The following is a 24,666-nucleotide window of genomic DNA, read 5'->3' as shown; positions in this document are numbered from 1 at the left end:
AGTTTGACGTTGACTGCACTGGATCCACAGGGCGTACCCCAGAGGAAGCTAAACGTAATTCCTTGCCAGGGAGGTGTTTAGGAGTATGTAGGTACTACTTTACAATGCTACTCTGCTCTCTGTAGGTACCTCACATCGAAAAGGGAAATACAAATTCTTTTTGCGTGAGTTGAGTTGAGTAGGTAGTCAACATTGAGTATCTACCTGAGCGTGAATATTTACCTTCCTTGAGCATATAATGCAAATCAATCGCGCTCTGGTAATGAGACCCTTGGATGGGCAATATTGAAAGCTTCACGGAGGAATGTAGAGAATTAGCCTCGAGACCATACCTACCTGGTACTCCAAGAGTTTAAAGGGTTCAAAGAGTTTCCTGACCATGTACATACACATACGCATACACATACACGTACAGATACAGATACAGATACACATACACCTACCACCTACCACCTACATACGCCATCTACACTTCCTTCATTCTGCGGTGTAGAATCTCTATGCTTCTAGTCCCATGATCGACGACTCGTGCGATGTTTAACCGCTTGAATCCAGACAGCAGTTGGAAACACCAAACAAAACGGCTGGACCAAAACATGCCATGTACAGACTAACACACACAGACTACAATCCTGAGTCCTCCACTACCTGTAAAATCGATTTTTTCTTCTTTTCCCCATAATAATCATAAATTTAGTATGTTAGCATGGCAGCCGCAGAACAGGAACAATGCACCATGACCCATAACAACCCAACAAGGATAATTCGAATTTTCCCATGTGAGGGGCAATCGCTCATCTTTTTTTGGCATGTGTACCTAGTAACCAGGGAAAATATGAAATCACAGACGTCAAACTCTGGTCGACTAGAAATCCATTTGACACATAGAATTCCTCTAAAGGTAAGGAAGAATGGGAGAAGGGGAGAAGAATGTCGAATGAGCAGGTAAGAGAGGTATGGTAACACCACAGTAGTTTAGTAGTCGTTTAGTAGTCGTTTGGCACTTTTTATATACAATACTATAATACTATAATACTATACATACCTAGCTCAAATCCTTTTTTCCCGCTTCATTCAACAAGGTGCTTATTACTCATACTCGATTCAATATCAAAATATAATATTCTATTCATCACTTCATTCATATATACATATATATATATATACACAGGACATACTCAAGATATATACACCCTTTCACTCCTCCACACAAACAAAGAGAATATAAAAACTCTATATCGAGTCTCCTAAAATATCTACCCAAAATACATACCTACAGATCACATATTCATATATTACATCATCATCCTCTTCTTCTTCTGTTTGACATCTCACTCATCACATCATCCCCTAAAAGATATTCAAATTCTCCAACTCTCGCCTCTCACCCTTTCCACCATTCACTCTTACTGACCAGGGTACTTCGAACCAAACGACCACTTCCAACTAAACAACTTCCAACCCGAATGAAAGTTTACCATTAAAAGCAGTACAAATACTGTTGTGCGGTCGCCAAACGAAAGAAAAAACTCTATTTCCCTTGTCCAAGACGCCACCAAAAGACCCCACCAATGCCTGCAACAATGCAGCACGTTACGTCGTTCTTTCGATCTCATTCACATCCCTTTGATTTACCCACTGAAGGAAAGAAAACTTCTAGGAGGAATTCAAGTAGTAGACCATCGTTGAAAAGTCGCACACCATCTTCATCCGCCTCTTCTATAGCAGAAGACAAAGCAGCCAAGATGCCCGACCTTTCTCTTCCACACAAACGTATTTCGATACCCGGTCTCCATTCACCCAAAACTTCTTCGAAATCCATTCCTCAATATCATGGTGCAACACTCGACTGTGCCATTGAGTCACCACCATTGGTTCTCTATGGTTCTACCAGCTCGAGTACTGGCGCATTACTCTCGGGTCAATTAAAGTTACACATCCACGATGAGAAATTTGCAATTGAGTCTTTCAAGATGCGATTGGCATTGGAGGTCACACAAAAGAAACCATTCCATGCGCATTGTCATGAATGTACCCACCAATCAAAGGATTTAACTACGTGGAACTTCCTTCAGGGCCCAGCTACACTTCGCAAAGGTAATTTTCAATACATCGCATTCTCACATTTATGCTCAAAATTCTAATTCAAATTTATAGGTGAACATGACTTTCCATTCAGCTTTCTTCTTCCTGGACATCTACCTGCGAGTATGAAGGGTAGCTTGTCTAACATTGAATACGTTCTCAAAGCTACATTGGTGCCAAAGACTGGCGAGCCAATGAAACTCTCCCACATCCTTAACATCAAGCGTGCTATCATCCCTTCCGATACACCACGAAACTCGATCCGAATCTTTCCACCAACAAATTTGACTGCCAACTGTCAACTTCCTCCCGTCATCTATCCAATTGGCGAAGCAAACATTTCCATGCGCATGGATGGTGTTGTCAATCGTAATGTGGATGCAAAGACACAGAACCATTGGAAGTTGAAGCGTTTGACATGGCGCTTGGATGAAACCCACAGGGTTATTTCACCAGCATGCCCCAAACATGCCTCAAAGGTGACCAAGGAAGGCGAGAACAAGAAAGGCGCTGCTCATCAAGATGCCCGTACCTTGGCTACTGAGGAAATCAAATCTGGATGGAAATCAAACTATGACACAGCGGACGGAGCCATTGAAATCGAATTTCCCATCTCGATTCGTCCCGATGCAAAACCAATCTGCGATATGAAAGCTGAGGATGGTACCGAAGTCTTCCATACTCTCATTGTCGAGATGATTGTTTCCGAGGAGTTCGCACCGATCAAAAAACCAACACAAGTAACACCAACTGGAGGCGCAAGAGTTTTAAGAATGCACTTCAACCTCACGGTTACCGAGAGATCGGGCTTGGGCATCTCGTGGGATGAGGAACAACCTCCTCTATACGAGAATGTTCCCGCCAGCCCCCCAACTTACGTCAACACGGAATTATATGACGGACCCCCCATTCCAGATTATGAACATTTACCAGCATTGGATGGCGCAAATGGAAGTGACCACGGAGCGCATTAATCAGATATGTATCTCATGACTCATGAATATGTGATAATTATCGGCGTTTGGGAAATTAGATGCATTTGCATAGAGCATCTGGGAAAAAAAGGGGACTTTATATTTGCTTTGGGCTAAAGGCGTACTTTGTTCGGATATACCCCCTAAATTATGGACGGATCTTCACTTGCATATATTTATGCTTGTGAATTGAAATGAACTGGATGGGATGGCATGGGAAGGAACAAAAATGGAGTTTTTTTATTAAATAATTAAAAGGGACTACAATTCTACTCTTGTGTGGATGAGAAGAGAAGAGAAGAGAAGATACGTAGGGTTATTAGTAATTGCTTAGATATAGACATACAGAAGTGGTATTGCTTAATTAGTTGTTTAATTGAATGAATTGGAATAAAACCAATGTCTCAGGATACATCTGTATGTTCTTTGAGTCCTGTGACGCGGTTATGATTGATACTTTGTGAATCTTCTCTTACTGCCTAGTCAAGAGGGGGATCTCACTCCTATTTACATTTCGCTACTTGTTCATTTACTCGGGTACTTGGATGTTTAGTATTAATCTTAGGTATATCGATACTCATACACAGATAGGTATGTATACATGAACACGCATATATATATATACTCTGATGAGTATACTCGAATTCATACACGAATATATACGTACTTGATCTATCTATATATCTATATATAACAAAACAATAATCATAATGATATTGATGGTGATGGTGATGATAATATATGATCTGTTTGACTAGATGAGGGATATGGATTTTATATTGATGCGATTCTGTTCCATTGCTTCTCTACGCAGTCAGTGGATGGAAATACGTATATACCTATAGGAGTAGGATACCATATACCATATACACGCTATCTATGTATATACATAGCGTATCCCTTCTTCGGATAGTATATTTTGCTTCGTCTGTCGTTTGACTTCTTTACTCATCCATCCACCTCGCATCTCCTATGCCAGGGCTCCTCGCTTGCTTGCTACCGTTATAATCCCTTACTTAGAATATGATGTTTAGGAGAGAAGTTCCTTGATATCCTCGATTCTTTGTAATTTCTTTTCCTCGTCACTCATCATGCCTAGTGAACTCGCACTATTCGCATATTAGTCTTGCTCCTGATAGTTTGTCTTACACGATAGACAGATAGACAGATAGATAGATATATGATATGCTTGCCGAGAGACAAAAGCAAATAGGATGCCCAAAGGATCGAAGAATAGAAGAAAAAGAAAGAGAAAAAAAAAAAACTCACATAAACTTCTTCCTCTCCTGCACCCTCAACATTCTCTCCTCCACACTCCCCTTCACAATAAACCTCTTAACCACCACCTCCCCCACCTGTCCCATCCGATGCACTCTATCAATCGCCTGCGCCTCGACCGCAAAACTCCACCACGGATCCATCATAAAAACTCTCTTCGCCATCGTCAAATTCAACCCCACTCCTCCCGCCCTCAAACTAAGTAGAAGCACGATTCCTTCCTCACTATCTTTGTACTGAGCGAGAACTGCCGCTCTCGCTTTCTGCGGCATCGATCCATCCAATCTCAAAAATGGGATCGAGGATCTCGTTAAAGCAGGTTCGATCAGTGAGAGAAACGATGTGAATTGACTAAACACAACTGATTTCATAGACGGGGATTCTTTCCGTATAGATTTGAGATTCGACAACAGAGCTGCGATTTTCGCCGACCCATTGGAGCCGATTCGCTGGAGACTTATTTTTACTTTCCCACGTTTACTTTCGGGATGTCCTTCATCTTTTACCACTTCGAAGATATCATGTGGATTGATGCGTTCGCGACAGCTAAAACAGCGGGGACTTTCACCTCGGTCGGTTTGATGTTTGATGTAATCTAGTAAGCATTTTTTGCACGCTGAATGCCAGCACCCGGTGACAGTTTGTTCAATCATTGGTTCTTCCGAACAGATTGGACATTCATTTTCTGCTTCGTCGCGGATTTGTTCGAGGACATGTGCCCCGAAAGTATTGGTATCGGTTGATTCTTCGTTGAGCTTGAAGCGCTCGATGAGATGTTGAAGATCCATGTCGTCTGAGAGACCACTTGCGGAGTTTGCGGCGTCAGCAGCGTCTTCTTCATCTGCTACTAGGTTTTGGTTACGAGTTAGAATGGGATGGCAGCATGATTGGCGAAGTCGGAGGATTTGAGCGAAGATACTTGTGTAGGCTTTGAGAACTGTGCCTGCTTCGATGTTGGCTGAGAAGGTACGTTTGGCTCTCGTGAAGATGTGATCATAGACTTCGCGTTCGGCTTCTGATAGCTCGATCTCGACAATATCGATGGTCTTTTTGGGTAAAGGAACTAGTGCTTCACCATTTGGTGTTTTCATGTCTTTTGTTCGACGGAGAACTAGAGGTTCCAGTACCGTTTGAACGACATCAAGGGCACGCATAAATTCTTTGGATTCAAATGGTATTGTGATGAATGTTTTCCAAAAAGAGAAATTGCTCCAAGGTTCTACTCTTAAAAATCGAACCAAGCTGAAAAGATCTTCTAATCGATTAACAATGGGTGTACCAGTAAGTGCCCATCGATGCTCGGCTGCAATCTCGTAGCCTAGAAAGTTGGGTCAGTCAGTGTCAGGGTTCACAGAATGTTAACAATAACAAGACAATTGCTATTGTTCTTTGGCTCCATAATATATCCAGATTGACTTACATGCTTTCGCGGTTTTAGACTGCCTGTTTTTAATATAATGAGCTTCATCCAAAATTACCCGGAAGAACGAGAGCGAAAATAAACCTCCATGACCACCCTTATCACCGTTCCTAGCAGTAACCTGATTGAACTCAGACAAAATGACACCATAACTTGTAATAACAACATTAGGAGCCGATGCAGCGTTGGCTTCACAGCAAAGAGCTTGAAGATTTGCTGTTTTATCACTACCGTAATACACAATACTCTTGATGGTTCCATCCCTAGAAGCATTTTCGGCTTCACTTTGCCATTGAGCAAGAAGGGACATTGGTGCCACGACCAAAGTTGTACAGGGTGCCCTTTCTACAGATGATGAATTGGCTGGAAGTCGAGGCAAACTGTTTACTGATGTCGCCTTTGAGCGTTTCTCATCGAGTCGCATAGCCACATCAGACTTACTAGAGTGGATAAGACTCATCATCTCAATAGTCTTGCCTAGACCCATCTCATCGGCAAGAATGCCTCCAAGACAATGCTGTTCCTGAAGAGGGAAGTCTAGGGAAAGTGCACCGGAATATGGATTGACGTAGAATTTATCTTGATTAGCAATTTGAATCACCTCTTTATCATCCATGTCCTTCAAAGGCCAAGCGTATTCTTCCCACAGAGGATGCATCGAGGCTTCTCTCTTATTATCTTTCTCGTCGCGCTCTTTCGCCATCATCCAATGCAATGCTTGTTTTTGATATGGTCGCAAATCCATTGCAAAACTTTTTGCTGGTTCAGTTTCAGGAGCATTAAAATCAAAGGATTGAGCTTTGCTATATAAAGTGTCAAGTTGGTCTTGCTCAAGTTCTTTGCCTTCCTCTACCTCTTCAGATGGGGGAGTGGAAGTACCCGAACCAGCAACTTTAGATTCATCTTTATCATAATGTTCAGCTGCCTCTGCAGCACTTAAGAGTCCCTGACGCTTATGCTTTGCAGTTGCTTCGCTCGTTTGCGTAGGAAGCAGATTAATCTCTTGAAATAAATTAACTAACGCGACCTGACGGAGTCTAAGACCCTTTTCTTCAGAACTTTCTTTCTCTTCAAAGAAACCAGTAACCCGGTTATCAGGTGCCTGGAAACTGCGGTCATCGAAAGCAGTTCTTAACAATGAGCACCTGAGTTGGAGAAAGACAGTATCATTGGTACGAATTCTTTCAGGCGCATATACACATGTACCCTCGAACTTGCATATCCTTTGATCAATTAAGGTAGAAACCCAATTCGCCGTTTCCTGAGGAAGACGACCAACTTCGAACCCCTTTGAATTGGTAAAACGTACAATGACATCGACACGCCGTGCTGCGGCGCTATTAGGTTTTGGTAATGTTTGGGCGACTGATGTTCTGCCTTTCCCCCTTCCGGCCGGTGCCTTGGGTGGCTGTATCTTTTGACGCTCTATCCGCACAACTTCGCCGTGCTTGATTAAATTTGTTCCACTCTTCGTAGCCCAGCCTCCAACCCCAAAAGCTCCTATATACCGGTATTCTGGCATGATTCGATGAGGCGAGACTGTTCTTGACGAGGTGTTTGATTTTGAAGAGCTTGCCTTGGAGCCATCAACAGTACCGCCACTGACAGACTTCGCGAAAGAACTAAAAGCGCTTCTGGAATTTGACGAAGATCTGGAGAGACCGGAGACAAGCGCAGGTCGTTTCCAAGATCCATCAAAGAACATATTTACAGCCTTCTCTATATCATTTCCAGACGCTTCTCGTAACCCTTTCAGTTCTTCTGGAGTCACTTTGTCGCCAATGAAGTTCTCGAACATTTCCTGGTCGAATATAGTCTGCGAATCTTCAGCAAGTGCGCTTTCTTCCAAAACTGGATCATCTTGAGGATTCTGGTCTTTGATTTCGTTTGTGGAGCTGGCAATTGCTGGAGGAAGCGCGTCGATTTCATCTGGTACATTTGTCGCCTCTTCACCTGGTGAAGATTCCAAACCCTCAGCTGTTTCCGCAAAGAACCTTCTTCTCTTTGCTGGAGGCCCCTCCATATCCGCAGAAGCTATGGAAGTCTCACACGAATTAAACTTGTCATTATAAAATAAGAACAAAAAACAAGGGCAACTGAGTAATATTCCACTGCTGATTTGATGGAAACGCGCAGTCACGCGATGGACGGACGCGACAAAAAATCATTTAGATGTTTAGTGACGTCGGGGTATCTTATCTTATCCTTGTAAATTATTTTGTTAACAGCTTTGTCAATGTACATATAACCATTCGAAGAGGGACAACTGTAAAGAATTTGCAAATCACAATTCATTCACTAGTCACCCACGACAACAATAATTCTAATGTACAAATCCCAAATCCTGCGACGGCTCCAAAGCTGTCCCAAGACATATATCAGTTCGAGATGCGCCTATGCTACTACCTCATACAGTACACCTGCGCCATTTGCCTCCCGGTTGACTGAAGAAGATATAAATCAAGCCAGGACATATTGTTCCAATCTTATCCAGTTAGTTCTGCGAGCCCTGTGAGTTTCTCAATTCCCCATATCTAATTGATTTCTAGAAAGTTTGATTCGCCATCATACACTCTTCAAACCTTCATTCCTCCCTCAACAAGAGATGCCTACCTTTCAATTCGTGCTCTCAATATTGAATTAGCTCGTATACCAGATATTGTATCAAATCCAACAGTAGGAGCATTGCGCATGCAGTTCTGGCGAGATAATTTGAACCGAACATTTGCGAATACACCTCCGAAAGAACCTGTCGCTATCCTTCTACATCATGCGCTCACATCTCTCCAATCGCGATATGATGGAATCAGCACAAGTGTGATGAAGGGTTGGTTCATGAAAGTGATCAATACAAGGGAACAATATATGGATAATCGACCTTATACAAATATGGATGCGCTTGAGATGTACGCGGAGAATACATATTCAACATTAATGTACTTGACTTTGGCAGCTCTACCTCTACAATCTATGGCAGCCGATCATGTTGCAAGTCATATCGGTAAAGCGGCCGGGATTGCTGCAGTTCTAAGGGGTTTGCCACTGATAGCATTTCCACCGCCACCAAATCATCACAGCAACAATGCAGCTTTTGGGGGCTCCCTTGGTGGTAATGCTGGTGGGCGACAAGGAGCAGTCGTTTTACCATTAGATGTCATGGCCGAAACTGGCGTTAAAGAGGAGGATGTATTGAGGCATGGGGCAGAAGCTCCTGGTCTGAAAGATGCTATTTTCACAGTGGCGACCAGAGCAAATGATCATTTGATTACTGCCAGGGAAATGTTAAAGAACCTCCAAGCGGGCAAAGACGCAGGTCACGAGTTTGAGCATCAAGGTGAGGATGGCCACTACTATGCAGAAGGTGATAACACCCAAGTCAGCGATATAGAGAGAGGATTTGGCGTGTTTATGCAAGCAGTCCCCACGAGATTATGGCTGGAAAGGCTGGAACAACTCGATTTTGATGTATTCAGGCCAGAGCTCAGGGCAAGAGAGTGGAAGTTGCCATACAAGGCATACTGGGCGTATACTAGACGGAATCTTTGATGTAACAGTATTCACAATTGAAATGTTTAGCCAATATCGCTGGTCCTGCCACATCAATGCCCGTGGCATAATGATCACTAGTTGAAGCTCTAGCTATTTAAAGCTACCATGGATCCAAGTCATATTTTCATTACCATCAAAAACTCCTGCAATGTGATTCTAAAGCCCGATTTTCGACACTAACACCCAGTCTTAGTTCTAACCTTGATTATGTATGTCCATCATGGACTTCGTCCTCCAATGTGTCAAGAAATTTTCCTTGCACAGCCATTTCATATCAACGCCTGGTCTCAAGTCATCATCCACCGGTGACCAGATTCGAATCTTCGAATTTTTCATGTCCAGCATCGCACCATCAATACCTCCACCCTACCCCAATTCTCTCACTCCCCGGCCCATATCTCGCATCCCTTTCTCCACACCTTCTTCCTGCATACAAAGTCCCATTGTTCCTACACTCTGAAGAACAATACCCATTAACATATTTCGGCCGAATATTCCAACGATTCGGTAAACATTCATTCGAAAGTTCGAACGGTAAACCCGGTCGTGCTAATTCTCGTGGATCATTGATGCGTGCTAATTGTGCGTAGAGAAGATAACAGCTGGGTCCCGCGTGGAGAGTGCGGTGGCCGCAAAGAGGCTCTATGCTCCAGTAATTGCACATTTGATTGGTTCTAGTCCAGATGAGAGATTTCACAAAATTGAATCTGAGATTTTATAACTGAGAGCTAGATGAATGGAAGATGGTGATCAATTCGAATAGGAAGGGAGGAAGATCAATGATCACACCTACAATACCAAAAATTGTTCAAAAGAAGACTTCGGGATACGAAGCTACAAGAAGTATACTTATACCGGAAACACAAGCTCTCTCATGATTCTCCCATAGCTCAGAATTCCCATCATTGATCAATGTGACACACCTGCTCTTTGAAATATGAGTCTTCATTTGCTGTACGCAAAGAATACTCTTCGCTGTAAGACGGGCCATCATCCCCGGTCGTTCAAACGGCGCACTATCCATAGAAACTCCTCCGACAACAAGCAAAAGATGCGAGCAGATAACTATTCCTCAAATCGGAATTTCACCATCATATCGATTGCGACAAGGTGATGTTAATGCTTGAGTTTGGCATTTTGCAAACCTCAAACATCTACACAAAAAGATGAGATAGTGGGTCCCGCGTCAGCTGTTTGTTGAGCCTCTGACTGTGATGAAGATTGGTTCATGCATGGTATTAATGGAAGAATGACATGATTGGTACGGGCAAAGAGGATTTTGTGTTACTCTAATCGGAAAGAAAAAGTTTGCTAAAGAAGGTCACAGGAAGCTAGGATCCTGCTCAACAAATTTCTGAAACAATTTAGTAAATTTTCAATAATTCTAGCTCTAATAAGATTGGGTATAATGAAAAGACAAAATAGCACTTGGAAAACTATTGTGGCAAGTTCTTCTTGAGTCTTTCTTCGTATCGTCCAAAGTCTGGAACATCAGGGTTTGAAGCAGCCGAGAGACTTTGACCATTAGCCTTGCTATTTAGTTCTGCTGTGATTGCATCAACGTCAACATTGAGATAATCTCTCAAAAATTTGCCGACTTCGATATTTTCGTGGTTTCCACGAAGTACATCAGCACCATAACCATAGATGTTGACATCAACAGCAGAGTGACCGTGAGTTGACCAACCAATCTGTGCTCTGCGGCTGATGATATCGGCAAAAGCATAAGCAGAAAGCGCTGGATTGTCAAGTACGCGATCGATCTCTTCCTCACTCGCGTCCATAACCCCGAGACCCTTCTTAATGAGATCTTCTTTCACGAATCGCCTACTCACGGGGCGTCCATTGGCAATCGCTTCGGAAGAAGCAACATGAGCCCTTAGAACCCTAGAAAGATACTCTGATGAATGGGAAGCATTTGCCAACACCTCAGGGTACCATAAATATTGAGGGTATGAAGGATTAAGTTCTGGATATGAGATTAGTAATAGCTCATGAGCATGGCGAGCTGGTAAATCTTACGTCTTGCAACAGCTAAGCCTCCAGTCTCGTGGTCACTTGTAGCAACAAGAGCACCTTCAGTATCGCTCTTGTTCAGGAAATCAACCACACTTTGGAAAGCTCGATCATAGGCAAGTACTTCGTGAACTTGGGCAGCCTAAAACAACTAGTCAGCCATGCTACTCGTGCTGAGACTTGTCATGCCGCCTTTAAGTGATCTGTAGTGACTTACGGGGTCATTTCCATGGCCGGCATGATCGATTCGACTTCCCTCAATCATGAGAAAGAAACCCTTATCACTATCTTTGGTTGCAGCTTCAAGTGCGGTCAAAGCTGTTCTTGCCATTTCATCAAGGGAAGGATAGACATCGTTCATGTTTCGTCGATCAAGCTCGAAAGGGATATCTGTATCAGAAAATAGACCCAACAGTGGCAGCTGAACCTTCTTTCCAAGCTTCAATTCGTCAAAATCCTCTCTGGTATCAATGTATGTCCACCCGTATTTGTCTTGCGCCAATTTTGTGACATCGCGATCATCAGCTCTGCAACTAGATTCCGATGTGTTGGGCAAGAAGTGACAGCGTCCACCGCCTAACATCAAATCAACAACTCGATGTCCAAGAGGATGCTCTCCAACCTCTTGTAAAGCTATCGAGTCCTCCTGCATTCGGTAATCAACGTGTGAGGCAAAGCAAGCTGGAGTCGCGTCCGTTATATCTGTTGTAACAACCACTGGAGGAGTTAGCACTTCAATGTATGAATGAACATGGCAGATGTTTACTTACAGCCTGTGGTATAACCAGCTCTCTTCGCAGCTTCGAGTACAGTACCACATGGGGTGTGATCGGGCAACATAGAAATTGCGCCGTTGTAGCTTTTTCTTCCACAACTAAATGCAGTAGCTCCCGCCGCACTATCTGTAACAAGACTGCTGCTTGACCTCGTGCGCGACGAACCGATAAAATGTTGATCGAGATGAAGTATGTCATTGATGGGCAGATCTCCTTGAAATTGCCGGAAGCTTCTCGTCAAACTCAAAGATGCCGGGCCCATTCCATCGCTCACCATGAAAATAAGATTGCGCTTCCCATTTTGCTTTGTCTTCTTCGGAGCTTGATGGCTTTGCGACAATAAAACACCTAGGACGATGACAGCAGCAGTAGCAACAACAGCCCAAGTAAAGAGCCCAATCTCTCTCCAGAATCCAGGTCTCTTGGCTTCGTAGGAATTCTTTCGTCGATTACCAAGAAGCGCATCGTCTTCTGCCGCAGCTCTTTCTTCGGAATTAGAGGAAGAGGGTCTTCCTGACGCGAACAGCGGACTGTTATTATTCGGCGCCATTAGGTGTTGCGCTGAGGTTGTCAAGTTGTATGTATAAATAAGATTCACCTATCGTTGAAAAGTATGAGTTCGGAGACAGAAACTTACCACTAGAGTTGGCAACTTAATGATGTCAGCCCGGTTTTGAGACAGAAGAGCTCACTAGGCACGGCAGGTGTCAGGGCGCTATTTTGTCTGGGCAACCAACAGATCGGTGTACAAGAAGTGTCAGGCAGATCTTCGCAACACGCACACCAATCTTTCAATTCGAGTACAGACATCAATAGTAGAGTTTCCGAGAACTTACTGAAGGAAACGATATCTACCTACCGATAAGACCTAACATTTATGAAATTTAGTAAACAGACATTCATCACTTGGTATAAAAACTCATTAATGCAAGGTCGCGTAAGTTATGTGAATATGTATTTGGGACTGCGACTGATTAAATGCTTCTTGCTACCAGAGCGCATGATGTAGTTTGTTGCCTTTACCTAGTCGTCAACTATCTAAATAGAGCGACTTCTGCTTGGTCAATATTCATGAATGGATTTGCAGCTGGTAGGTAGAATTTGCAGCGTAAATTTTGAAGAAAGGGAGTTGAGATGAAACAAATATCACGAAGCGGAGGTCACGACGTCACACGTTGGTGAAACATATTCATAGTTCCAAGAGGCTGCTGGGGCTGTATTCAAGAAACTTTTCTGGTTCGGCATTGAAGATGTACATCTTCCCGTTTGTCTGATTTGTCGAATGGAATTCATCATGGGATGATACACTCGGCTCACATAGTCGTAGAAAAAGGCGAACATTGTCTTTGCAATATCTTCATAAATTGCTCGAAACCCCCGATTAATTGCCTGCTTCACTAACCGGTGAACAGATCCAAATCGAACCCCATTCACTTTTATGCATTCTGACGCCAACCTCACAATGGACGGGCACTCAGTATAGTCGAAGCTCATGAATTGGTGGAAGCCCTGAGATTTATACAGCTATTTCCTGCTGCGATTCATTCCAGCCTTCCCAGTCAAACACCAAAGGACCCAGAACTAATCAACCGCTTAACGCTTCTTTTGTTGAGACTCCTTGAGAACCTTCTTGACAATCTTCTGCTCCTCAATCAAGAAAGCTCTGACGATACGATCTCTAACGCAGTTGGCACATCTTGATCCTCCGTAGGCACGTTGAACAGTCTTCTTTGGGCGGGAGATCTGGGAGTATTCGCGGGGTCGGAGAGCTGGGATCTACAGGAAATGAATTAGCATTTCCATAACCAATTTTCTATAATCAAAAGTCCGTTGCAATCAACCGTCGCCGCTTTCGAGAGCCTGGAGCCCATATATTGGCCATCGCTAAGTGACAACTGGTGCTATGTAGATAGATGCCTCGCGCTTGTAGTCCAACTTGGCGAGTGATTTTTCGAATTTTCGCTTTTTCCTCCTCCCTTGTAATTTAATCGAAAGATATCAACTTACACCTGGCAATTTGATTCCGCAGTCACCGCACTTTGGTGCAGTACCGGCCTTCTTGATGTGGAGATAACGAAGCTCGCCGCCGGGGGTCTTAACAACTCTGACCTTGTTGGATCGAGTGTTGTATCTATTTTAATTAATATATGGCTCTTCTTGGAACGTTGTATAATTGAAACTCACGGGTTTCGGCGTCTGTAGGTCAATCTGTTGGACGACATGTTGGCGAATTTCTGGTTCGGAGGTCGATTGAGGTCGTTGGCGTTGTCGATTGAATCTTGAGTTTTGTCAAATTGAACAAATTCTTCGTGCGCGATAACTCGCTAGAGCTATCACGCTTATAGTTAGATCATTCACGTGCTAAATCGACAGCCCTTGTGCTTTGTGCTTATATCAGCACCTCAAGACTCAGGCAACAAGAATTAAAGATTAATTGAACGGATGCGCTAGCGGGCATTTCCTTAAGCTCTCCGTGTAGCGTTAAAATTTATCTAAACGCGCTCGCGACAACACAATTATCAACTTTATACCCATCAACGACAAAGTGAAGTTCTATTCAAAAGGCGACTTGTTGATGGAATTTGGGACTTGGTACCCAAGACATTAAAAATGTCATCAATTCCACCACCTCCCCCGCCTGGATGGAGCTCCTCTGCACCTCCATCCATGCCTCTGGGCGCGCCACCTGGTGCTCCTCCTCCTCCAGGTTATCGACCACCGGCGGATCCACATGTTGCGAAGTTTGCACAGAAGAAGAAAGATTGGTTACGAACACAGCGAAATCGATTCGGCGAAAAACGAAAGGGTGGTTTTGTAGAAACTCAGAAAGCTGATATGCCACCAGAGCATCTGCGAAAGATCGTTAAGGATATTGGAGATGTATCACAAAAGAAATTCAGCAGTGATAAACGAAGTTATCTCGGTGCACTCAAATTCATGCCACATGCCGTGATGAAATTGCTGGAGAACATGCCAATGCCTTGGGAGTCTGCGAGGGAGGTAAAAGTGCTGTACCACGTCAACGGTTGCCTGACTTTGGTTAATGAAATACCAAGAGTTATCGAACCAGTGTTTCATGCACAATGGGCTACGATGTGGATTTGTATGAGAAGAGAAAAGAGTGATAGACGGCATTTCAAGAGAATGAGATTTCCGCCATTCGATGACGAAGAACCACCCCTTTCATGGTCGGAGAATATCGAAGATGTCGAACCACTGGAGCCAATTCAACTGGAACTCGATGAAGGAGAGGATGCTGCTGTCTTAGAATGGTTCTACGAAAATCGACCACTACTTGACACGCCACATGTCAACGGCCCGAGTTACAAGGAGTGGAACCTTACTTTACCTCAAATGGCGACTTTATATCGATTGAGTCGACAATTACTGAGTGATTTAGTCGACAAGAACTACTTTCACATGTTCGAATTGAAGAGCTTTCAGACAGCCAAAGCTTTGAATGTTGCTATTCCTGGTGGCCCACGTTTTGAACCTCTGTACAAAGATGTGGATCCTAACGATGAGGATTTCGGAGAGTTCAATGCAATCGATCGCATCATCTTCCGAGCTCCAATTCGAACAGAGTATCGTGTAGCATTTCCTTACTTATACAATTCACTACCTCGTAGCGTTAAGCTTTCCTGGTTTTCGCATCCGCAAGTGGTATATGTTCGTGCTGAGGATCCAAGTTTACCGGCATTCTATTTCGATCCTGTTATCAACCCAATCTCTTCCAGATCTGTTGCCCCTAAAAACATCACCATCAGTCACGAAGACGAAATATTTGGTGCAGGTAGCAATGAAGAGCCAGAAGAAGACGCTTTCAGACTACCAGGTGATGCTGAGCCATTTCTCGCGGACGAGGAGTTATACACTAGCGAAACAGCTTCAGCCATTTCCTTGTGGTGGGCACCTTTCCCGTTCGATCGAAGATCCGGTCGCATGGTTCGGGCACAAGACGTACCTCTCGTCAAGCAGTGGTATCTTGAGCATTGCCCTCAAGGTCAGCCAGTAAAGGTTCGAGTTTCATACCAGAAGCTTTTGAAGACTTATGTCTTGAACGAGTTGCATAAGAGGAAGCCAAAAGCACAAAGTAAACAAAGCTTGATGAAATCGTTGAAGCAAACGAAGTTCTTCCAGCAAACAACAATTGATTGGGTTGAAGCTGGACTTCAAGTCTGCAGGCAGGGTTTCAATATGTTGAATCTTCTCATTCATCGCAAGAACCTTACATACTTACATCTTGATTACAATTTCAATTTGAAGCCTGTCAAGACACTGACAACAAAGGAGAGAAAGAAGTCTCGATTCGGAAATGCGTTCCATCTGATGCGTGAGATTCTGAAAATGACAAAGTTGATTGTTGACGCACAAGTTCAGTATCGTCTTGGCAATATCGACGCTTTTCAACTTGCAGATGGTATTTTATACGCTTTCAATCACGTTGGTCAGCTGACTGGAATGTACCGTTATAAGTACAAACTGATGCATCAAATTCGTTCGTGTAAAGATTTGAAGCATTTAATCTATTATCGATTCAACTCTGGACCAGTAGGCAAAGGACCTGGTTGCGGCTTCTGGGCACCTGCTTGGAGAGTTTGGCTCTTTTTCATGCGTGGTATAATTCCATTACTTGAAAGATGGCTTGGAAATCTCCTTTCTAGGCAATTTGAAGGACGTCACAGTAAAGGTGTTGCAAAGACAGTTACAAAACAACGTGTAGAGTCGCACTTTGATCTTGAATTGCGAGCATCGGTTATGGCCGATCTTCTTGATATGATGCCGGAGGGTATCAAGCAAAACAAGGTTCAGACTGTACTTCAACATCTTTCAGAGGCATGGAGATGCTGGAAGAGTAATATTCCTTGGAAGGTTCCGGGTTTACCAGCACCCATCGAGAATATTATTCTTCGTTATGTGAAGAGTAAGGCGGATTGGTGGATTTCCGTCGCTCACTACAATCGTGAGCGTATTCGTCGGGGAGCGACTGTCGATAAAACAGTTGCAAAGAAGAACCTTGGTCGTCTCACGAGACTTTGGCTCAAGGCCGAACAAGAGAGACAGCACAATTATATGAAGGACGGCCCATACGTCTCTTCTGAAGAAGCTGTCGCCATCTATACAACCACTGTTCATTGGCTGGAGTCACGAAAATTCTCACCCATTCCATTTCCCAGTGTTTCATATAAGCACGACACCAAAATCCTCATCCTTGCGTTGGAACGACTTCGTGAAGCATACTCTGTCAAGGGACGACTAAACCAGAGCCAGCGTGAGGAATTGGCCTTGATTGAGCAAGCTTATGATAGTCCTGGAACTACTTTAGAGAGAATCAAGCGCTTCCTACTGACACAGAGAGCTTTCAAGGAAGTCGGAATTGATATGAACGACAATTACAGCACAATCAACCCTGTGTATGATATCGAACCCGTGGAGAAGATCAGTGATGCCTATCTAGACCAATACCTCTGGTATCAAGCCGATCAACGCCATCTTTTCCCTGCCTGGATCAAGCCTTCCGATTCCGAAGTCCCACCCTTGTTAACCTATAAATGGGCTCAAGGTATCAACAACCTCGACAAAGTTTGGGAGACTGCAGATGGAGAATGCAACGTCATGATCGAAACACAACTATCTAAAGTGTATGAGAAGATCGATCTGACTCTTCTTAATCGTCTACTTCGACTCATTATGGATCACAATCTGGCTGATTACATATCATCTAAAAATAACGTTCAACTGACCTACAAAGATATGAATCACGTGAACAGTTACGGAATGATCAGAGGTCTTCAATTCTCCGCTTTCGTTTTCCAGTACTATGGACTTGTTCTCGATCTCTTATTACTTGGTCTACAGCGCGCTAGTGAAATTGCCGGTCCACCAGCAGGCCCTAACGATTTCCTTCAGTTCCGCGACCGCGAGACGGAAACGAGACATCCAATTCGTCTATACACTAGATATATTGATCGCATTTGGGTGTTCTTCCGCTTTTCGGCTGATGAATCACGCGATCTTATCCAGCGTTTCCTGACAGAGCAACCGGATCCTAATTTCGAAAATGTAATCGGCTACAAGAACAAGAAATGTTGGCCAAGAGATTCTAGAATGCGTCTTATGAGACACGATGTCAACCTCGGACGTGCTGTCTTCTGGGACTTGAAGAATCGCTTACCAAGATCTGTTACCACAATCGAATGGGATGATACCTTTTCAAGTGTATACAGCCGAGATAACCCTAACTTACTTTTCTCCATGTGCGGTTTTGAAGTTCGAATTCTCCCTAAGATTCGTAACCAAAACGACGAATTCCCGGTCAAGGACAGCGTATGGTCCTTAGTCGACAACACCAGCAAGGAGAGAACGGCACATGCATTCTTGCAGGTAACCGAGGAGGATATTGCCAAATTCAACAATCGCATTCGTCAAATTCTGATGTCCTCAGGTTCGACTACATTCACGAAGATCGCTAACAAGTGGAACACTACTTTGATCGCCCTCTTCACATACTATCGTGAAGCAGCTGTATCCACGGTTAATTTGCTAGATACCATTGTGAAATGTGAAACCAAGATTCAGACCAGAGTTAAGATCGGTCTTAATTCTAAGATGCCTTCTCGTTTCCCTCCTGCGGTTTTCTACACCCCTAAGGAACTTGGTGGTCTCGGTATGATATCCGGATCACATATCCTCATTCCGACAAGCGATAAAAGATGGTCCAAGCAAACCGATGTTGGTGTTACGCATTATCGTGCAGGCATGACTCATGACGAAGACACTCTCATTCCTAATATTTTCAGATACATCATACCATGGGAAGCTGAATTCATCGACTCCCAACGTGTGTGGACTGAATATTCTCAGAAACGTCAGGAGGCAAATCAACAAAACCGAAGATTGACACTCGAGGATCTTGAAGATAGTTGGGATCGTGGATTACCTCGTATTAACACTCTTTTCCAAAAAGATAGGAGCACTTTGAGTTTCGACAAAGGATTCCGCGCGCGTACCGAGTTTAAGACATACCAACTTATGAAGAGCAATCCATTTTGGTGGACTAGTCAACGCCATGATGGTAAATTGTGGAACCTCAACGCCTATCGTACCGATGTTATTCAAGCGCTTGGTGGTGTCGAAACCATTCTTGAACACACACTCTTTAAGGCGACAGCATTTCCATCCTGGGAGGGCCTATTCTGGGAAAAAGCGAGTGGTTTTGAAGAGTTGGGACCCTGTTTTACCCTGAAATACATACCAAAATTGGCTAACTTTTGATTTTTTAGGTCTATGAAGTTTAAGAAGTTGACAAACGCTCAAAGATCGGGTCTCAACCAGATCCCCAATCGTCGATTTACCCTTTGGTGGTCACCTGTAAGTTATACTATTCCAATCCCTATCCTGCCTGAGAGGGTATTTGATTGTCAAGCTCAATTTGAGGCATTGAGAAGTATTCTCGGGCAAAAGTCACTTTACAATGTCCTACTTAATTTGGAACATTGAAAACATTCTCAAGAAAAATTGTTTTACAATGTTCTATTCAACTTGGAACAGTAAAAACATTCTCAAGCAAAGTTTGCTTTACAATATCCTACCCAGCTTGGAACAACGAAGAGCCTTTTGAGGCAAAATTTACTTTACAATGTCCTATTCATTTGAAACCATGAACACAAGCTGACATTCGATTTAAATTCAGACAATCAACAGAGCCAATGTTTATGTTGGTTTCCAAGTACAATTAGATCTTACTGGTATTTTCTTGCACGGCAAAATTCCAACTTTGAAGATTTCTCTCATCCAAATCTTCCGCGCCCATCTTTGGCAGAAGTAAGTTCAATAAGTTCACTAATTTTCCCTTCATCACTAACTTCATCTTATAGAATACATGAGAGTGTAGTAATGGATCTGGCACAAGTATTTGATCAAGAATTGGAGCAGCTTGGCATCGAGACCGTACAAAAGGAGACTATTCATCCCAGAAAGTCTTACAAGATGAACAGCTCCTGTGCTGATATTCTGTTGTTTGCAAGCCACAAATGGAACGTCACTCGCCCATCCATTCTCTTTGACACAAAAGACGTAATTGAAGCTACCACAACGAACAAGTTCTGGGTAGATGTTCAACTTCGTTACGGAGATTATGATTCTCACGACATTGAACGATACGTCCGCGCAAAATACCTTGATTATACAACCGATAGTATGAGTATTTATCCTTCGGCCACTGGTCTCATGATTGGTATCGATCTTGCTTACAATCTCTACTCGGCATATGGACAATACTTCCCCGGTCTCAAGCAATTGGTACAGCAAGCTATGGCCAAGATCATGAAGGCAAATCCAGCTCTCTACGTCTTGCGCGAACGTATCAGGAAGGGTCTTCAATTGTATGCGTCCGAAAGTAATCAAGAGTTTTTGAATTCTCAAAATTACTCTGAACTTTTCAGCAACCAAATCCAACTCTTCATTGACGACACAAATGTTTACCGTGTTACTATCCACAAGACATTTGAAGGTAACTTGACAACCAAACCAATCAACGGAGCAATTTTCATCTTCAATCCTCGTACTGGACAACTCTTCTTGAAGATTATTCATACAAGTGTCTGGGCAGGTCAGAAACGTCTGGGACAATTAGCTAAGTGGAAGACTGCTGAAGAAGTTGCCGCTCTCATTCGATCATTGCCTATCGAAGAGCAACCGAAACAGCTCATCGTTACGAGAAAGGGTCTTCTTGATCCACTTGAAGTACATTTGCTTGATTTCCCCAACATATCAATCCGTGCCTCTGAGCTGCAATTACCCTTTCAGGCTGCCATGAAGGTCGAGAAACTCGGTGATATGATTCTTCGTGCCACCGAACCTCAGATGGTTCTCTTCAATCTCTACGACGAATGGCTAAAGTCAATTTCATCGTACACTGCATTCTCTCGTTTGATCCTTATCTTGCGTGCTTTGCACGTAAATCAGGATAAGACAAAGTTACTCCTTCGACCCGACAAGACTGTGATCACTCAAGAGCATCATATCTGGCCCACATTATCGGATGAAGATTGGATCAAGGTTGAAACCCAACTGCGTGATCTCATTTTGAATGATTACGGCAAGAAGAACAATGTCAACACTTCCAGTCTTACCAGTAGTGAAGTACGTGATATTATTTTGGGTATGGAAATCAGTGCTCCATCGATGCAACGCCAGCAAGCGGCCGAAATTGAAAAGCAACAACAAGAACAACAGCAGCTTACAGCTGTCACGACCAAGACTCAAAACGTTCACGGAGAGGATATTATTGTCACCACTACCTCGCAATTCGAACAACAAACCTTTGCATCGAAGACTGAATGGAGAACTAGAGCGATCGCAACTTCGAACTTGAGGACACGATCTAACAACATCTATATCTCTTCGGATGACGTCAAAGAGGATGATCACTACACTTATATCATGCCAAAGAACATCTTGAAGCGCTTTATCACAATTGCGGATTTGCGAGTTCAAGTGGCTGGGTATTTGTATGGTTCATCTCCCCCAGATAATGACCAAGTGAAGGAAATCCGCTGCATCGTAATGGTACCTCAAATTGGTAGTACACGTGATGTACAATTGCCTCAGCAGTTACCACAACATGAGTATCTAGACCAAATGGAACCTCTCGGAATCATTCACACCGTTTCTGGTAACGAACCACCATATATGACAGCCATGGATGTCACCCAACATGCACGTCTCATGAATGCGCATAAATCATGGGATAAAAAGACGGTTACCATGACTGTTTCATTCACTCCCGGAAGTGTCTCACTAGCATCATGGGCGCTCACGCCTCATGGTTATAAATGGGGTGCGGAGAATAAAGATCTCGGTAGCGACCAACCGCAAGGCTTCAGCACGAACATGGGTGAGAAATGTCAACTTCTGCTTAGTGACAAGATCCGCGGATACTTCTTGGTACCCGAGACCAATTCATGGAACTATAGTTTTATGGGTAGTGCCTTTGGAAGCTTGGAGAAGAAGCCAATACACGTGAAGATCGATACGCCTACGCCTTTCTACAACGACCTACACAGACCTTTGCATTTCCAGAACTTTGCTGAATTGGAGGATATTTGGGTTGACAATGAAGACAAGCTTGCTTAGACATAATGATATAGGGGGTTGAAAAAAGGAGAAGCAGAACAATATGGGAAGGAAGATTGGAACTGGAAGGATGAATTAATCAGCGTGCATCTGTATCAAATCGGGCTGGGCAATGGGCGTTTGATGCGAACACGCATTGTAACAATGTATTTTTTGTAGATGAATAATATGGTAGCAAAATGAAATGAATTTGATCATGCCACAATGACGTGTTGATAATTTTGGACTTTCAAAACCTCTATGAATGTTTCAGTTGTGGTATCCTATTGTTTCATTTTTCTTCAAATGTACAAATTATTTCAAGAGTTCAAATCGCTTTCAATACTCGAAATGCTTTGAATGTTGAGATTATTTTGTTGTTCAATATGTTTTGGATATTCGAATTATCTTAAATGTTCAAAATGCTTTGAATGTTTAAATTGTTCTCAATGTTCGAATTAATATCAATGTTCAGATTGCTTTGATTGCTCAACATGCTTTGATTACATGAAATGCTTTGGATTTTTAAATTGGTTCAAATGCTTGAAAGCTTGAACTGCTCAAATTGTTCAAATTGTGTTTAATGCTCATATTGCTTTAAAAGTTCAAATTGTTTTCAATATTCGGATTATCATGAGTACCTAGTAGGCAATTGAACCACACGGCCTTTTAGCTTGCAACTCATATGATACAGCTGAACTCCACATCTTTCTTGTTCCATGCGTGCGTCACAAATGCGAAACCCACCCTTCGCTGTTTGTGTGTACACCCTACCAGCTCGACCATTTAGTGGTCTACTGCCTTGCCTGTTCACTGCCATACCGCCATCGCTAGAAACTGGAGTCTAGTCTATGGTTACACAACGCTCTCGTTCGATGGTCGCCTCCTTGCTGCTGCGCCTTACATATCACATGTATGATCGACAGTGGGTACGAATCACCGCTACATCATCAATGCATTCACTTCCAGTGAAGGAGGTATTTATAGAACGGGGTAGCAAACAGGCCAGAGGTAAAACTTGAAAGGGATGCATAGCCAGATTCGAATATGGAAAGATCGTACAAATAGGTAGATGAGTAAGGGCTTACCTATCACAATGTGTCGATCCACCTAAATCTTGGTTCGGGGTCTTTCGCTGATTTAGGAACGTAAGGCTTGAGCCGACCGACCACTGATACTCTTTTACTTGTGCGGGACCTGCAGGTAAATCTGTGCAATTACACCAGTGTGCACACATTTTGCATCTGCCGTATGCACGCCCATTGATTACCATTCAAACGTTTTTATCGGTACTGGTATGTTTTCTTTTTTCGGGCAGTGGCAAGGTTAAAGGCTATTACATGCTGACTTTGCATGTCCGTCGGTTCATTGGATTCAATCAAGTACCGTGGAATATATGCCTGCATCGTACCTACCTGAGTCTAGATACCTAGCACACACATGCTTTTCATGTCATGCTGGTTACCGGTTCCTCTGTACAATGCAGTGTGCACGAACAGGACAGGAAGATTGCGAAAGGAGATGCTCGTACAGAGATTGAGTTTGAAGGACATGGAAATGATTCAAATGATTCAAACGATTCGACCCAATGTGAATCAATATATGTATGTGGTGTGTAGGTAGGTCCTCAGTACAAACATGAGGTTAAGAGTGGCTCCCTCTTCGCTTTTCTCCGAAAGTGTAAATCAATACCTAGGCCATAAGTCGAGTATTTTAATGAAATCAAAATTAAACTTCTCTTCACTCATTCAATATTTCTTCATCTCTCTTCTCCTCTTCTTTTTCCTTCTCTTTTCATCCACGCGTAATCCCATTATCAATATATTCGGTCGGCATGCATTCCCCTTTTGTTTCGTTCCCTTTGATCCAATTGATCCATACCTTCAATTGATCAATCGGTAGAGGATGCCTAGGTACTGCGACTATACTGGAAGCATACGGGCAAAATGGTATCAGGAGAAGCAACAATCGACACAGGAAACCTTGTCACCGTGAAAACACGTACAGCTCTTCAATTACATATTCCCTCTTCGAGAGATCCAATACTCAGCTTGGTCCATATTAGTATTTTCCCCTTGCTCCGATCATTTATGCTTACCTAGGGTTTTGAGCAAAGAAGTCGAAATCATGTCATTTGAATTATATTGCTTTTTGGAATGGGTTACAGACCCTGGTTGTCAACATCAATGCCTTAAGAAAGAAAGAAGGAAAAAAGTGTAGGTGCGACAGTCAAAAAAGCATGAACGGGCAATGTCGCGAATAACTCCATCAATTCCACCTATTTGAAAGCTAAGCAGGGCTTTCATGTCTCCATTCATGGTTCGATTCGAATGCCCCCCTTGGACAAATACAAAATCGAGTCTTTTTGCCTTCAGCATCTAGGGGACATGGCTATGATCTCTCTATTACACATTGAATGTCACTACCGGCAGACAGACCGAACCAAAAGAAA

General features: G+C 43.2%; 6 protein-coding genes across 6 annotated transcripts; 3 read left to right on the top strand and 3 right to left on the bottom strand.

Moving 5' to 3' along the window:
* Positions 1 to 1,571: 1,571 nt before the first annotated feature.
* On the top strand, positions 1,572 to 3,059 carry Bfra_001834 (putative arrestin (or s-antigen) n-terminal domain protein; the record flags this gene model as incomplete). Its single annotated transcript, XM_037332259.1, has 2 exons — positions 1,572 to 2,097; positions 2,158 to 3,059. 2 exons carry the CDS (start codon positions 1,572 to 1,574, stop codon positions 3,057 to 3,059), a joined length of 1,428 nt encoding a protein of 475 aa, XP_037196413.1.
* A 1,030-nt stretch (positions 3,060 to 4,089) lies between these two features.
* Bfra_001833 (putative dna repair protein rad5 protein) lies at positions 4,090 to 7,780 on the bottom strand (the record flags this gene model as incomplete). Its single annotated transcript, XM_037332258.1, has 3 exons — positions 4,090 to 4,168; positions 4,329 to 5,655; positions 5,758 to 7,780. 3 exons carry the CDS (start codon positions 7,778 to 7,780, stop codon positions 4,090 to 4,092), a joined length of 3,429 nt encoding a protein of 1,142 aa, XP_037196412.1.
* A 303-nt stretch (positions 7,781 to 8,083) lies between these two features.
* Positions 8,084 to 9,303, top strand: Bfra_001832 (putative squalene phytoene synthase protein; the record flags this gene model as incomplete). Its single annotated transcript, XM_037332257.1, has 2 exons — positions 8,084 to 8,250; positions 8,307 to 9,303. 2 exons carry the CDS (start codon positions 8,084 to 8,086, stop codon positions 9,301 to 9,303), a joined length of 1,164 nt encoding a protein of 387 aa, XP_037196411.1.
* Positions 9,304 to 10,742: 1,439 nt separating this feature from the next.
* Positions 10,743 to 12,648, bottom strand: Bfra_001831 (putative alkaline phosphatase protein; the record flags this gene model as incomplete). The annotated part of the gene is made up of 4 exons (XM_037332256.1): positions 10,743 to 11,275; positions 11,329 to 11,464; positions 11,540 to 12,039; positions 12,093 to 12,648. The coding sequence occupies 4 exons, from the start codon at positions 12,646 to 12,648 to the stop codon at positions 10,743 to 10,745; spliced, it is 1,725 nt and encodes a 574-aa protein (XP_037196410.1).
* Positions 12,649 to 13,691: 1,043 nt separating this feature from the next.
* On the bottom strand, positions 13,692 to 14,320 carry Bfra_001830sa (putative 60s ribosomal protein l34 protein; the record flags this gene model as incomplete). Its single annotated transcript, XM_037332255.1, has 3 exons — positions 13,692 to 13,874; positions 14,106 to 14,229; positions 14,283 to 14,320. 3 exons carry the CDS (start codon positions 14,318 to 14,320, stop codon positions 13,692 to 13,694), a joined length of 345 nt encoding a protein of 114 aa, XP_037196409.1.
* A 388-nt stretch (positions 14,321 to 14,708) lies between these two features.
* Bfra_001829 (putative pre-mrna processing splicing factor 8 protein) lies at positions 14,709 to 22,235 on the top strand (the record flags this gene model as incomplete). Its single annotated transcript, XM_037332254.1, has 4 exons — positions 14,709 to 19,321; positions 19,382 to 19,469; positions 19,792 to 19,922; positions 19,976 to 22,235. The coding sequence occupies 4 exons, from the start codon at positions 14,709 to 14,711 to the stop codon at positions 22,233 to 22,235; spliced, it is 7,092 nt and encodes a 2,363-aa protein (XP_037196408.1).
* Between the last annotated feature and the right edge of the window lie 2,431 nt (positions 22,236 to 24,666).

This window comes from Botrytis fragariae (genome assembly GCF_013461495.1).
Source record: "Botrytis fragariae strain BVB16 chromosome Unknown tig00000006, whole genome shotgun sequence".
NCBI classification, from domain to species: Eukaryota; Fungi; Ascomycota; class Leotiomycetes; order Helotiales; family Sclerotiniaceae; genus Botrytis; species Botrytis fragariae.
The sequence above is the reverse complement of the archived record's forward strand: the minus strand, read 5'-3'. Positions and strand labels throughout refer to the sequence as shown.